This window comes from Mastomys coucha, unplaced genomic scaffold, assembly GCF_008632895.1.
Source record: "Mastomys coucha isolate ucsf_1 unplaced genomic scaffold, UCSF_Mcou_1 pScaffold16, whole genome shotgun sequence".
In the NCBI taxonomy this organism is placed as follows: domain Eukaryota; kingdom Metazoa; phylum Chordata; class Mammalia; order Rodentia; family Muridae; genus Mastomys; species Mastomys coucha.
Genome location: NW_022196898.1, coordinates 6,069,382 through 6,081,960, shown reverse-complemented (window position 1 = coordinate 6,081,960; position 12,579 = coordinate 6,069,382). Strand labels below are relative to the sequence as shown.

The following is a 12,579-nucleotide window of genomic DNA, read 5'->3' as shown; positions in this document are numbered from 1 at the left end:
AAAAAAGAAAATGTTGAGGAAATTTACAGGTACGGTTGAGAGATTGCCTTTTCTTGACAGAAAGCAAGAAATATACACCCCTTGTCTGTCTCTATGATCAAACTGCATGATCACAATACCTGCCGGTTAGATGCTCACTTACCGAAAAATGACCGCAGAGGCCTCCATGTTAGAGCCAGCAACAGAAACAAACAAACAAACAAAAATGCCCTAGCCCAGGCATTCTAAACCTCTACCTTGGATTTCCTGTTTCCCATCAGTTTATGGCCCTTAGTGCTACTGGCTGACTGGCCGCATATTTGAGATGATTAAAAAACAAAAGAGCCTCTTAAAGCACCTCCCCCATCTGTATGTAATTACATACAAACTAAAGATTCCATCTGACATCCCAGGGTCCCAGTTCTTGGCTGCCCCATGTGTATGCACCGTAGAGCCCAAGTGTAAAGCACTTTTGCAGTCATCAAATGTTTCATATGTCCTCAAGTTTCTCTGATTTATTTGCCTTTAAACAGGAGAGTAGGAAGTGTATTATTTTACGTTGGCTTCAAATCTGAGTTGACAAAAGTGTTAATTGTCCGGGCTCTTTGGACCGCTATTCTCCCAACAGACTGGAGTGGCTTCATGAAATCCGAGATTAAACTCCGGAAACCCAAATTTCCAAAGAAGCATGTATCTGACCCTCCACACAGCATGCAAACCAGTGCTCCCCTGGGTCAGAGAGTTCTTTTTGCAAATTCCCAATGGAAGTAGCAGGCAGCTCATGAGAAAAGTGGACCTTTGAGCTGATCAAGTTCAAGTTCTTAAAAATCTTTGGACAGAGGGAGAAAGAGATAGGTGGGTGGGGGGGACAGAGAAAGAGAGAGGGGGACAGAGAGACAGAGAATGAGAGAGAATCACATAGTAATTAAAAAAAGTTAAAAATAATAAAAATTATTTTATAATATATGTTAGGTGAGCCATTTGAAAAGAACATATCCAAATGAATAGTTATGTTAAAATTGCCGTCTTGGATCTTGGTGCATTCCAAGACTCTGGAATCACAATGAAGGCAGTGTACCAGACAAAAGTGTTGACTTTTCCTCGGGAGTTGAGAAGGGTGAGATGTGCCCCTTCATTCTTCAGTACAGGCCCTGAACAGCAAACTTCAGCCTGAGGCACATTTTTATGGTCAAATTAAAAACCTTCCAGAATAGGAGTTTATCATGGAAATGCTGACAGGGCTTTACCCAGAGAAGGGCTAGAGGCAGCGCAATAATATGGAGACAGTTCTCCCTCAGCACAACTGCACTTCAGCACAGGGGATAGAGTTGTCTAGTCGATGCCTTTGGCCAGCAAACAACCATGATTTAACGTGCTTGAGTCCTGGTGATTCGGTAGCTCTGTGGCCCTCAGAGACAATTTTTCTTTCCTGTTTTTTTTTTCCAACTGAAATATGCCTCAAAGGGTGAAGGATTGCAATTTTAGCCTTCATTCAGAGATAGACTGTTCTCTCTCAACACTATGTGACAGGCCTGTTAACCACCACTCATAAGCGGGCTAAGCAGACCGCAGGGAAGTCTCAGCAAACGCAAAGCACCAAGTGTTTTCCGTTGTTTATTCACATTTCCCCTCGACTAATGTTAATATACACCACGTGTGAGTTAGGTGAGGACTATAGTCAGAACATTTCCAGGGACTGAAGACCTTAACTTTTTCTTCTAGTGGTTTGGAACAATTCATGTATTTATTGATCATGACAAATAAAATGATTCCTTCTACAATGTTGAGGGGGAAATGTATTCATTAATAGAATGGGTCTCAGCTACAGAATTGATTTACAGGAAGCGAATAATGAAGGAGTGTTCTACTACTCTATTCTCAGACTGAAAGAATCCTTTCAATACCACAAGACTGGTCTTGCTAATAAAGGAAGGGCAATTCCCATCACCAGACTACCACCATAAGAGTTATATTCAATACGCAAAAATATGGAAACAGTCATGATGGTTCAGTGGATAATTACAGCGATACACAGCCATTATGGTACATAGTTAGTTGTCCTATGATACACAAGATAAAAAATAAGATTGATTTGGTTATAGAAATTCAAAGAACACCACCACTTAATTACTTCAAACTGGAGCTATTCTGAGAATGTTGAGGGGATGATACTCATTTTGGGTAAGAGCAAAGCAGTCTGGATGCAGCAAGTCATCAGCATGTGCTTGTTCATCCTCTGAGTTACAACTCTGACATCTAAGATCTTGGTAGCTTAGCGCCAGCAAGATTACTGAATTACTGCATTCCATCTGATTGCTCAATATTTCTACTTGACAGGTTACATTCCACTATTTCTTCAGTGTAGATCACTGAAATTCTATAGGGATGTGCTGTGATCATCCTTCTGAATGGGCTCTGAATTCTTCTGAGCTGCCCTTCTGCAGCATGATGAGAAAATGTTGATGGGAAAATTCCAGAACCCTGCACTGTGGGCCTGTACCCCTGGATGCTGTGGCCATACGTTAATGACTGGGGAAAGCAGCAATTCAGAGAAAGGAAAGTGGCAATCTACTATTGGCCGTAGGGTGTTTTACAGTCACACGCATGGAGTTGAGGCTCAGAGAAGCCATTACTTGCTGATTAGAGTAGTGCTTTGCTTTTCTGTTCCAGAGAAAGTAGTGATTTTGGACCAGTTCTAGTCTTTCACCAACATGGACTCTGTCTACAAATCAACACCCTTCCTGGGGGTCTGTGCCCTGTTCCTGGTCCCAACACCCAATTAAAATAATATATGGATTTATACCATCTTGTGATTTTTATGTGTATCATTTCTAGACTCCCAAAAAGGAAAAGAAACTAAATAAATGTTATATTTAAATGGGAAGAGCAGGAAATGTGGGATTATGTCATTTAAAAGTCTATACATGTACAGAACATAGTTTAATGACTATGTATAAACACAGCAGTTGAAGATCAGTGTAGAGTTTGAAAATAGAGACCTGACTATGGGAAGATTGTTCATAACTTTCAAGACATTAAAATACATTCAAAGCAAGAATGAGCAAATAAGGAGCTTATAGCCATCCTGGAGTTTAAAATTGTTCTCTCCTGAGTCAAAGCTGAGAAAACATTAGGGCAATGTTTGAGTTGGGTCTTGCCTCCCACACACTCCTGCATCCCTCTGGAGCACGGATGTAACGAAGAGGAAGCACAAGCCCACATTCTGAAATGCAGTAAGTTCCCAAAGAAACTCAGGCCTGGGAGACAGATTGCATAACAGGAGTGAAAAAACAATCCCAGACAGGCTTTGGCCCCAAACCAGAAAAGCAACGCATCCCTCCTGGAGGACTAGAGACCATGCTAAAGTAAAGAAAATCCTGAGTGGGAGTGGCGGCTTTGACCTCCAAGGTATCTTGTGGGAGACTTTCTGGTACTGACTTCCTGGTACCTAGAGTTACTCATGTTCATGTTTCTATGAATCCCGTTTTAGAACCTTTTGGATTGTGTTTCCTCTGAACTTTCCCTTCTGCCTCTTTTGCAACCTCTTACCCCAGATCTTTTCCATTCTGTGATGGTTTCACTCTGGTGGCTACGGTCCTGTGTAAAAGCAGCCGAGAAAAAAACAAAAAACAAAAAACAAAAACAAAAACAAAAAACCCAACAACAACACAGAGCCTTGCTTTCCCTTGCTGGTTGGATTCCCAGCCCTGTAGAGCACCTGGTAATTTATTGCTCTTTTTACCAGTTGTTTCTTGAGCTCTTCTGATCCTGAGCAGACAGATCCCAACTCACCAAGCACAAGCCAAGGCTAGGTGGTTCCCCGAGGGTCTGCCTGGCACTAGTAGCAGCTAATGGGGTAGGTAGCAGCATTGCAGGGGCGTCTACAGCACAGCTTTGTATGGAGACCGGGAGAGACCCTGTCAATGGCTTGGGTTAGGCTGCCGCAGACCTAATTCCCTCCAATCAAAGCCAAGAAGTCTCTGCAGCTAACCAGCCAACTACTTAGGAAAAGGACCTCCCTTCTTTATAAGATGGTTAAGAAAAATGGGTGCATCTGTTGATGCTATAAAACCTGTCACTTTCTAAACCCACAGAGAGGGATCGGCAGGGTGTCATCCTCCATACTCTTCTCGTGCGGACATTTTTGGGTCTTAATGACGCCCCTTGGTCTGCAGTAAAATCAAGAAATAAGTGTGAATATATTCAAGGGCCTGAAAAATTCCCCAGCAAGGATTCTCAAGAAAATTCTATGCACTCAGAGGGCTAACATGTGCTATGTTATATACTGCAGATCCTAGTTTGACTGATGAAAACATTCATTACTTCTATGTTTTTAAAAAAAAAATTGCAATTAGCCTTAACCCTTTAAGGACCCCTATTAGCAGCAAATTACCGTTGTCACAAACACCACATGCCTTCTCATTCAGTAAAGGGAACTTGCTACAAAGGTACCCAAAACATACTTTCTGTTCTGCCATTCAGCACTGAGTGCTAGATAGATCAGATGAACCTGTTTTACAGAAGTTTGGGGGGAGGGGGAATCTCATAGTCTTAAAGGGTTAAGCTAGGACTTCGAGTAAAAGGGTCTTATTAAAAGGGCGAGTTGGGGGAGCGAACAGTCTCAGAGGAGCTGGGGGAGTAATCTTCGGATTCCGAGTTGAGTTCTGGTGGAGCGGGCTGTGCCTTGTACCGGCTCCTCACATCCTGGTTGCGTCTTCGTCGGAAAACCTGCCTCTCCTTATCAAGAGCGGTGGTCTAGCAGGGGCATAAAATGAGAAAGAGGACAATTAGGCCAGGGGACATGGCAGAGAAAGAATAGATTGGTCTGCAGTTGGAAAGTATGCTGGTCAGGTTAACCTGCCCCACCCCATGGCTTGCTTAGGTCAACAGTCATCTTTGCCCATGAAACCAGCAGGCTCGGGCAATGTCACAGGCAGCAACCTACCCAGTGCCACCAGCTTTGTATCTATCACTCCCAGAGCTAGGCAGAGCTTCGGTCCTTTGTGTGTGACAGGTAAGAAAGCCTTGGGTCATGTTGGCCAATGAGCAGCTTAGGGCACAGGGATGGGAAAGCTGAAGGGTGATAAAGTTGTCAGATGTGGAAACATAGTCACAAGCTCTGCCTGCTGTTAGCAATTCTCACTCTAAATGATCTTATTGCCTCTTGATGAGGGGACATGGCAGAACCCTGGGAGGGGCTGGGAGAATTTTAATGAAGCCAAAGCCCGAAAGGGAACATGGCTTGGAATGAAATTAAGCTCAGGGATCTCATCCTATAGGGTTCACTTTACAAAGTCAATTTTCATAAAAGTGAGTTTTTTTTTTTAATATTCTCCTTTTTTGAGAATTCCAACCTCTTGTCTCTATGCCTAATTTTCCCAAGAAAACCTCAGATTATCTTTGAAATGTGCTATCTAGCTTTAGCCCCAGTAGTTATTACAACATCAGTATAGGGACAGTGTGACTTCATTTCATTTAATGGGGTGGGGAGAGGGACTGGCCCATTATAGCAAAACATTGACAGAAAGCAGAAAAGCAGGTACAAAGCTCAAAGGAAAAAAACATTGAACATGGGTTATAGTGGAAGGGCAAGGTCTCCTTGCCTGCAAGTCCCTGTTTGAAGGGACATAGCCTGGAGGCTATTCTGCTTTTAGGAGATTATTTTCCCTCTGCGAGGATATTTGCCGCCATTTTCTCCTCTTGAAATTTTACTGTTGGCTTCTTCAAAGAACTGAGATAAATTTATAGCCAGCCTGGTTCTGAGAACAAAGTGAAAACTAAACTCCTCATACGATTGCAGAATAGCATTAGAACTGTCTTAGATCTAAAAGAAAGCAATCAAAGTTCCAAAATGAAGTAATAAAGAGCAAAATAGCGACAGCGTGTAGAAGCAGGCAGTAAATGGCTTACTTAGGCTGAGCCGTTTCCACTTTAAAAACGATGCACACGCTGAGTAACAGTGTTAGAAGCCAATGAGGGTGATAAACTTTAATAATTCACTTCTCGCTTCACAGAACGGCTAAAACAACCCTCCCAATGGCTGCTCTGTTGAAATGTCTGCTTGGATTCTGCCCTTCATTGAATTTTAAAGGACCTCCTATGTGTAGTGTTTGGTCTTATACCCATCGATTTCATGAAAACCTCAGCCTCACAGACCTACATTCCTAACTTTATTTAAAACGTTGTAAAGTCACAACACATGGTATTTTGCTTTTCAAAGCAAACTGAGAATGTTCTGTTTGTGTGGAGTTGGATGTTTGTAGAAAACAGATGTCTATTTAGTCTGTCTAACATAAAAAGCATTCTGTAGTTAATCCAAGGGTAATATAAACTCGTCTCCTGGTCATAAAAAATACACAGTTGTATTTCTACCTTTCTGGGGCTGGAAAAGGCCCCAGCTTTGGATAGAATATGCTGGTGGAAGAACACAGGCGGTCGGACATGGAAGGGCACACAGAGAGTGCATACTGCTCTGCCTGTGGCAGCTGGGTGACTTGGCCATTCAGTTGGCTCCATCAGTGTCAAACCCGAGGAGCAGGCGTGGCTTCTCACACTTACAGAACTGCTGTAGATAAAATGGGATGTTCTAAAAAGTTTTAAACAACCAAAGCTTACAGAGGTCTGAGGCACTCTTTCTTTTTTCCTTTGTAACTTGATGCAAGATAATATTCTAAAATTAAGCAATGGGAGTAGAAGGCTCCTATAACAGCCAACTTCCCCTCCTTCCTCTGTGCTCTTGCATCTCCCCAGGCAACAATTCAGCAACAGACTTGTTGAAACAGACTCTGTGATTCTCCTTGTTGAATTCTCAAGGACCTTCAAACATTCAGCACTTGGTCTCCCTTAGATGCCTACGATTACCTGTCTATTCGGCTGCTCTAAATCACAAGCCACTGAAATGAGATGCTTCTCCACAAACACAGAATGTAGTTGACTCAGAGACTGGTGACATTGAGGTTGAGCCTGTGTACAGACAGTCCCTCACTTTCACCTTCCTTCCCTACTATCTTCCTTCCTCGCCCCTCTGCCTAGAGAAGCCCTGCTCTGCAGTCAAGTGCTCAGGTCCACCTGCCAATCTCCCTAATTAGTAGCTTTCTAAATGTTCACCTTCCTAGATGAGCCTTTGTGTGCTTATATGCTCCTGAATTTCACAATACTCTTTAGAAAGGTGTGTTGTGATCATATGTCCTGGCCTAAGGGCCACATGGCCCTTTCTATTGGATTTACAGATGCTTAAGAGTGAAAAAGACTGTCCAGTGCATCTCTGACCAGTGCTCTGTCTTTATAGGACTGATATTGAAGCTCAATAAGTGGAGGGGTTTGCCCATATACTACACTAAGAATAGCATGCATGTCTTATACAAGGCCCAAGCAAATCATTTACTCTGTAATCTATTGTAACAGGATAAAGCAGAGTCTCCACATTTGCACAATTCACTTCAACTCTGTTCTTGTCCCCAGTAGCAGGGAGAAGACCCTGGACCCCAGACAGTATCCAAAACTGTATGCTGCCCATCAGAGAAAATCATGGGGAACAGTAAATCAGGATCCAGCAAGTCCAACCCACTGTGAATCTGGGGAACTGTGACCTTCTAGGTCTAATGCTCACCACAGAAATAAGGGTTTCCTGCCCATCTGGGTCACTGCAGTAGTTATCAGTAACTGTAACCAAAGACCCCCTAGAGGGTATCTGTTTCCATAAGCCTCTGCTTCCTGAGTCTTAGCACATTCTATTTCGAGCTCTGTGAACTGTGGTTCATTTTAGGATGTTTGTCCATACCCATTTCCAGTGTGATATGTAGTATGTTCACTGTGTGTCCAACATAAATCATGACTGTTCTCCTCCCATCTGATAGAGTCTGTGAAGGGCCACGGTCAAATCTTAGATGCCTTCTCTTGAATTCTCCACAGTTCACAGCACACAATAGATACATTATGAACTCTGTGGCTATTGAAATATGAAGAGTTCCAACAGAGGTCACTTACTTCCCTCTGGGGTACCCAGTCTCCAGTACATCCTGCAAGCAGCTGACAGGTCAATTTCTACAAAGTCCAGCTTATTTACAATTCCTCATAAAGTCTCAATCCTTTTCCAGCCTTGGCAATGGACTGACAGTAAAAATTTTCCAGTGTCTAGTTCCTGTTATTACTCAAAACTGATTGGTAACATCAGTAGATCCACTACTTTATCAGACAGTGGCTCTTCTAGAATAACACTGCTTTGTCCTGCTTACCTTAGTCAATTCTGCATTTGTTTCCCTTTGAACATCTTTCCACTCCCACACTGACTCCAGGGAAGGGGATCCTACAATATCTCTGAGAGGTGAAGCAGTGGGCTTGCCACTGGAAACAAACCTAAGCTGACAGGTTTAGGATAGACACCTACTCAGTCAACAGGACACCCCAACACTGTCTTTGGGAATTTACCTTCACAATGGATTCCATTTTTCCAGATGATGGCTTCTCTAATTCTATATACCACATGATATTGAAGTCAGAGACAGCTCAGTCTGACAAGTGTGGAGACCAGAAGGGAACTGGGCTTTGAGTGAGTGCTCAATCTACCTAATACCAAAGCTAGAACCCACCTACAGACATGTCTGGTTATGGATAATAATAAGTGTTTGTGGTTAAACCAATCTAGTCTGGACTTTATTCCCTCAACATCAGAGCAGTCACTGACATATCTCAGACTTCACTTGGTTGTCCTCAGATCTGCATCCTGGCTCAAGTTGCTCACCACTTGACATGACCCTCTTCTTTGCCTAGCCCAACATGTGTATCCAAGGCCTAATCACAATTCATCTACTGTAGCACATCACCCACTAAACTCCTTCTGGAAAGAACCCTCTTGACCAAAGCTCTTGTTTTTAATTGCACACTGTTCTCTTACCACCTTTTATTTGCAGATTTCTCAAAGTTAATGTAAATTCCTCCATGCTCCAATCAGAAACTTCCAGAATACTTATCAGACTGTGGCATATTGACCGTGCATGTATCACATACTTCTCATCTAATCCAAAATTATTTTAGGTGATTATGCACTTTCTGAATAATATTATAAAATAGCAAGAAGTGAATAGGGTTACTACTTCAGAATCTAATCCATTTCAAATATGAGGAAACTTATTTCTGTATCTTATAAAATTATTTCTTAGTTACTCATGCACTTGCCCATTGCAGTGTCTGATCACAGTTAGTACTATCTTTTGTGATTTCTTTAGAATTTTAATCAGGGCCCTCAAAACTGACATACCTCTCAGACATGTACCTTTACTCTTTACAACTGGATTCTGTAGCCCCCTTGTGCATTTCAGAACTGATGGATTCAGCCAAAAACAGAACTACTCATAGTGATGTATTCATAGCAAATTGTCATGCAAATGTGAACAGACTAGAAACCCTTCCAGAAGCATTTGAAGCATGATTTGTCCTCTGAAATGCTGTGTCACACATTAAAACTCCAGGCCATTTCTGAATGACTAAGAGGTGGCTTTACTCATTCATTATTTTTGTATCACTCATACAAGATTCTCAGATATCAAAGATATTCTCAGTGTCTTCTCCTCACTGCCTACCTTTGCAAAGGGACCGTGTCTTAAGGTGTGGGCTGAATGTCCCATTAACACATAAGACTTCCTGACAGATTTATTTTGTAATTTATTCTGCTCAGTGTTTGTGGTTTTGTTGGATCCAGCATGTATAGACCTGCTATTGAAATCCCAAATGTCTCCTCTGAGAGTCTCCATTCCATTAAGAGCCCCTAAGAGAATCTCAGGACTGTAGTATCCCATTCTGATGTTAATTACCACAGGTTAGAGGTGAGCAAGGAGCCCTTAGGATTCCAAGGCTGATCAGTGGTAACCAAGTATGACCTAACTTCAAATGTGTGTATGTCTCTGTCCCCACTCTCTGTACGGGGGGGTGGGAGGACATTATCATTGGAAAATGAAATGGTATAGAGAAACAGACTAATGTAAGCCCCATCCTCTATAGAAGAACCACCACAAATACCCACCACAAACTGTTAGCTTTTGACTCTGACAGAGCCCCTGGCTGCTACTGTAGCAGGTGACAGATGATTGTAACATGCCAGTTATCACAGCAACTCAGGGACCTGCACACAGCATATATAGCTGAGAATATAAAGAAATTAACATCTATCCTGTCTCTGAGCCCACCACAAAACCAGATACACTGAAATGTAAGGAGACCCTAACCAGAAGAATTATTTGAGCTGGGCAGTAGTGGCACATGCCTTTAATCCCAGCACTTAGGAGACAGAGATAGGCGGATTTCTGAGTTCGAGGCCAGCCTGGTCTACAGAGTGAGTTCCAGGCAGGGCTATAGAGAGAAACCCTGTCTTGAAAAACAAAAAAACAAAACAAAACAAAACAAAACAAAAAAAACCCCAAAAAACCCCCCAAAAAAAACAAAACAAAAAAACCCAAAAAAACAAAAAACAAAAAACAAACAACAACAACAACAAAAAAACCAGAATTATTTGGCCAATGACCTCTTCTATCGATGAAGTAAGCCTATGTTGTTTGTTCTACTCAGATGTTTTAAATCCTTGTATCTGATGTTAAGTTTGAAAGTATGTACAAAGTGTGAACTTGAACTGTATCTGGCCCCTGTGCAGTATTAAACAGGGAAAATACCACAATATCAGGGAAGCCCTGGCAAGACTTAGGAGTATGAATTATAGAATCAGCTTTGTCCTTGCTATTTGGAGGCACCACACATCTCTGTAAAGCCTGTCGTGTCTGGCAGCTTTAGCTTAATCCTCTTGGAAGCAGCAGTGGGTAGAAGTTGGGAGAATTAGCTTTTGTCCTAGCCTGGCTAACGATGTGACCTTGGACATGCTGTCCACCGCACTGTCTTCTAGATTCCATGGGCATGCACTAAAGAGGGTCTTCCAATGCCCGAGCCCCAGAAAAATAGGTGTTCACCTATGGAATTCCACCAGAATGCTTAATATTGCCATCAATCTACTGTAATGGGCTGTGTTTTCTCTTAGCAAATAATAGACCTTACAGTCTATGGATCAAAAATATTTCTCTGCAATACAGGCAGGATTCGCAAGGGATGTACTTCATTTCTGTTGTGCAGCGATGTTTTCTGTCATGGCAGTAATTATTGGATTTAAGAAACTACATTTTTCAAAGGCGCAAGTGTTGATGACTTTCGCTCCTTGGCTTTTCCTAATTTATTGCCAGCCATCACAACGAGTCTTCATTTCATTAATAAAAGAACATTATTGTGCATTTTGCCTTTTAGCCCATCCATTATTCATGCTACCTAGGAGGCTGGGGCATTAATCTCAGGAACCCGCTCCCTGCTAACCCTCACTCTGTAGGGACTAAGTTATAATTTGCTTGCCATTAAAATTAAACTAACAAATCGATCCCGGTATCCTTCCTCGTTTCATTGTGTTTATTGTCATGGTTAGCACGATTCTATTTTGTTTGGCTGTTGTGTCCTTTGGGGGCCTTGCCAGAGTTCCTGGAGACACAGCGTGGATTTTCACTAGAGTAAAAGTCACCATTAAAATGGCAAAAAAAGAGGCTTGCACAGGATAGAGCCAAACGGTGTACCATGTGACTTCCTCAAGGTGACTCTCTGAGACATCATTGCCCGTTTTCCTGGGAAGGCTGACTGTGTGCTTCTACGCTACTGTCTTGATCAGACACAGGATTTTGAGGTTAGGTGCTTAAAAGAGTCTCAACCAGCCTGGCTCTGCCACCTTCCTAGCCTCCGACAGCCTGGCTCTGTCACCTTCCTAGCCTCCGACAGCCTGGCCCTGCCACCTTCCTAGCCAAAGGCAGCGGTTACAGTGTTAGCCCTTCCAGGGTGTTGGTCTCAGGCTTCCAGAGGCTGAATTTACTTTCTTCATCTGCTCTACAGCCCTGGTTTCCCTGTGGAAGAGAGACTGAACAGCCATGTGGCTGCTCCTCATCACGATAGTGAGCTAATCAGTCACCACAAGCAGGGTGTATCCTAAGCAAATCTGGAAAAATTTAAAAACATAAACTAAATCTCAGAGGTGTGTTAGAGGCTAGGTGGTTTTATTGCAAGTACAGTTTTAGCTGAGCCAAAAGGCTTATTTACTCCTGGGTTGTTAAAAATGAGAAAACCTACAGAATATCTTAGATGTTGTCTGGTTACCCCAACTCTTTCTTTTATTTAACCATGAAAAAAAAAAAAAACACATTCAACCTCAAAATATCTTCTTTGGAGTTCAACTATTCATTTTTACTTTAGCAAAAATACTTTAAATAAGTCTCATCCTTATTCTCATGAAATTTGCATTTTTACTAGATGGTACTCTTTAATTTAGAACTAGCCTTCACCCTTAAACACAGGGGTCAGGAGACTTTGCAACAGGCCAAGTTAGGCAAGTTTTGGGTCTCAGGCTATGGTTCTCTGCTACAGCTTTTCATAGTAGGGCATACGCAGCCACAGACAGCATGGCAATGAGTGGATGTAGCTGTACTCTAATACAACTTTAAAAATAAAAATAAAACAGGAAGAAGGCAAGGTTCCACTCATTCGTTGCAGCATGCGAATCCTGTCCTCAGGGACAGCATTTTAAACTTC

The 12,579-nt window shown here is 42.3% G+C and overlaps 1 protein-coding gene across 9 annotated transcripts in view; it reads right to left on the bottom strand.

The window, feature by feature from the left end:
* Dclk1 (doublecortin like kinase 1) overlaps positions 1-12,579 on the bottom strand; it is a 299,253-nt gene that overhangs the window by 809 nt on the left and 285,865 nt on the right. For 8 of the 9 annotated variants that reach the window (XM_031373869.1, XM_031373868.1, XM_031373871.1 and 5 more), the window contains one exon: positions 1-4,734. This exon is cut by the window's left edge and continues 809 nt beyond it. In XM_031373869.1, coding sequence (XP_031229729.1) covers positions 4,677-4,734 — 58 coding nt within the window. In that variant the 3' untranslated portion in view covers positions 1-4,676. Of the gene's footprint in view, positions 4,746-12,579 lie in introns of all 9 variants that reach the window. The other variant, XM_031373873.1, reaches the window with a different exon arrangement.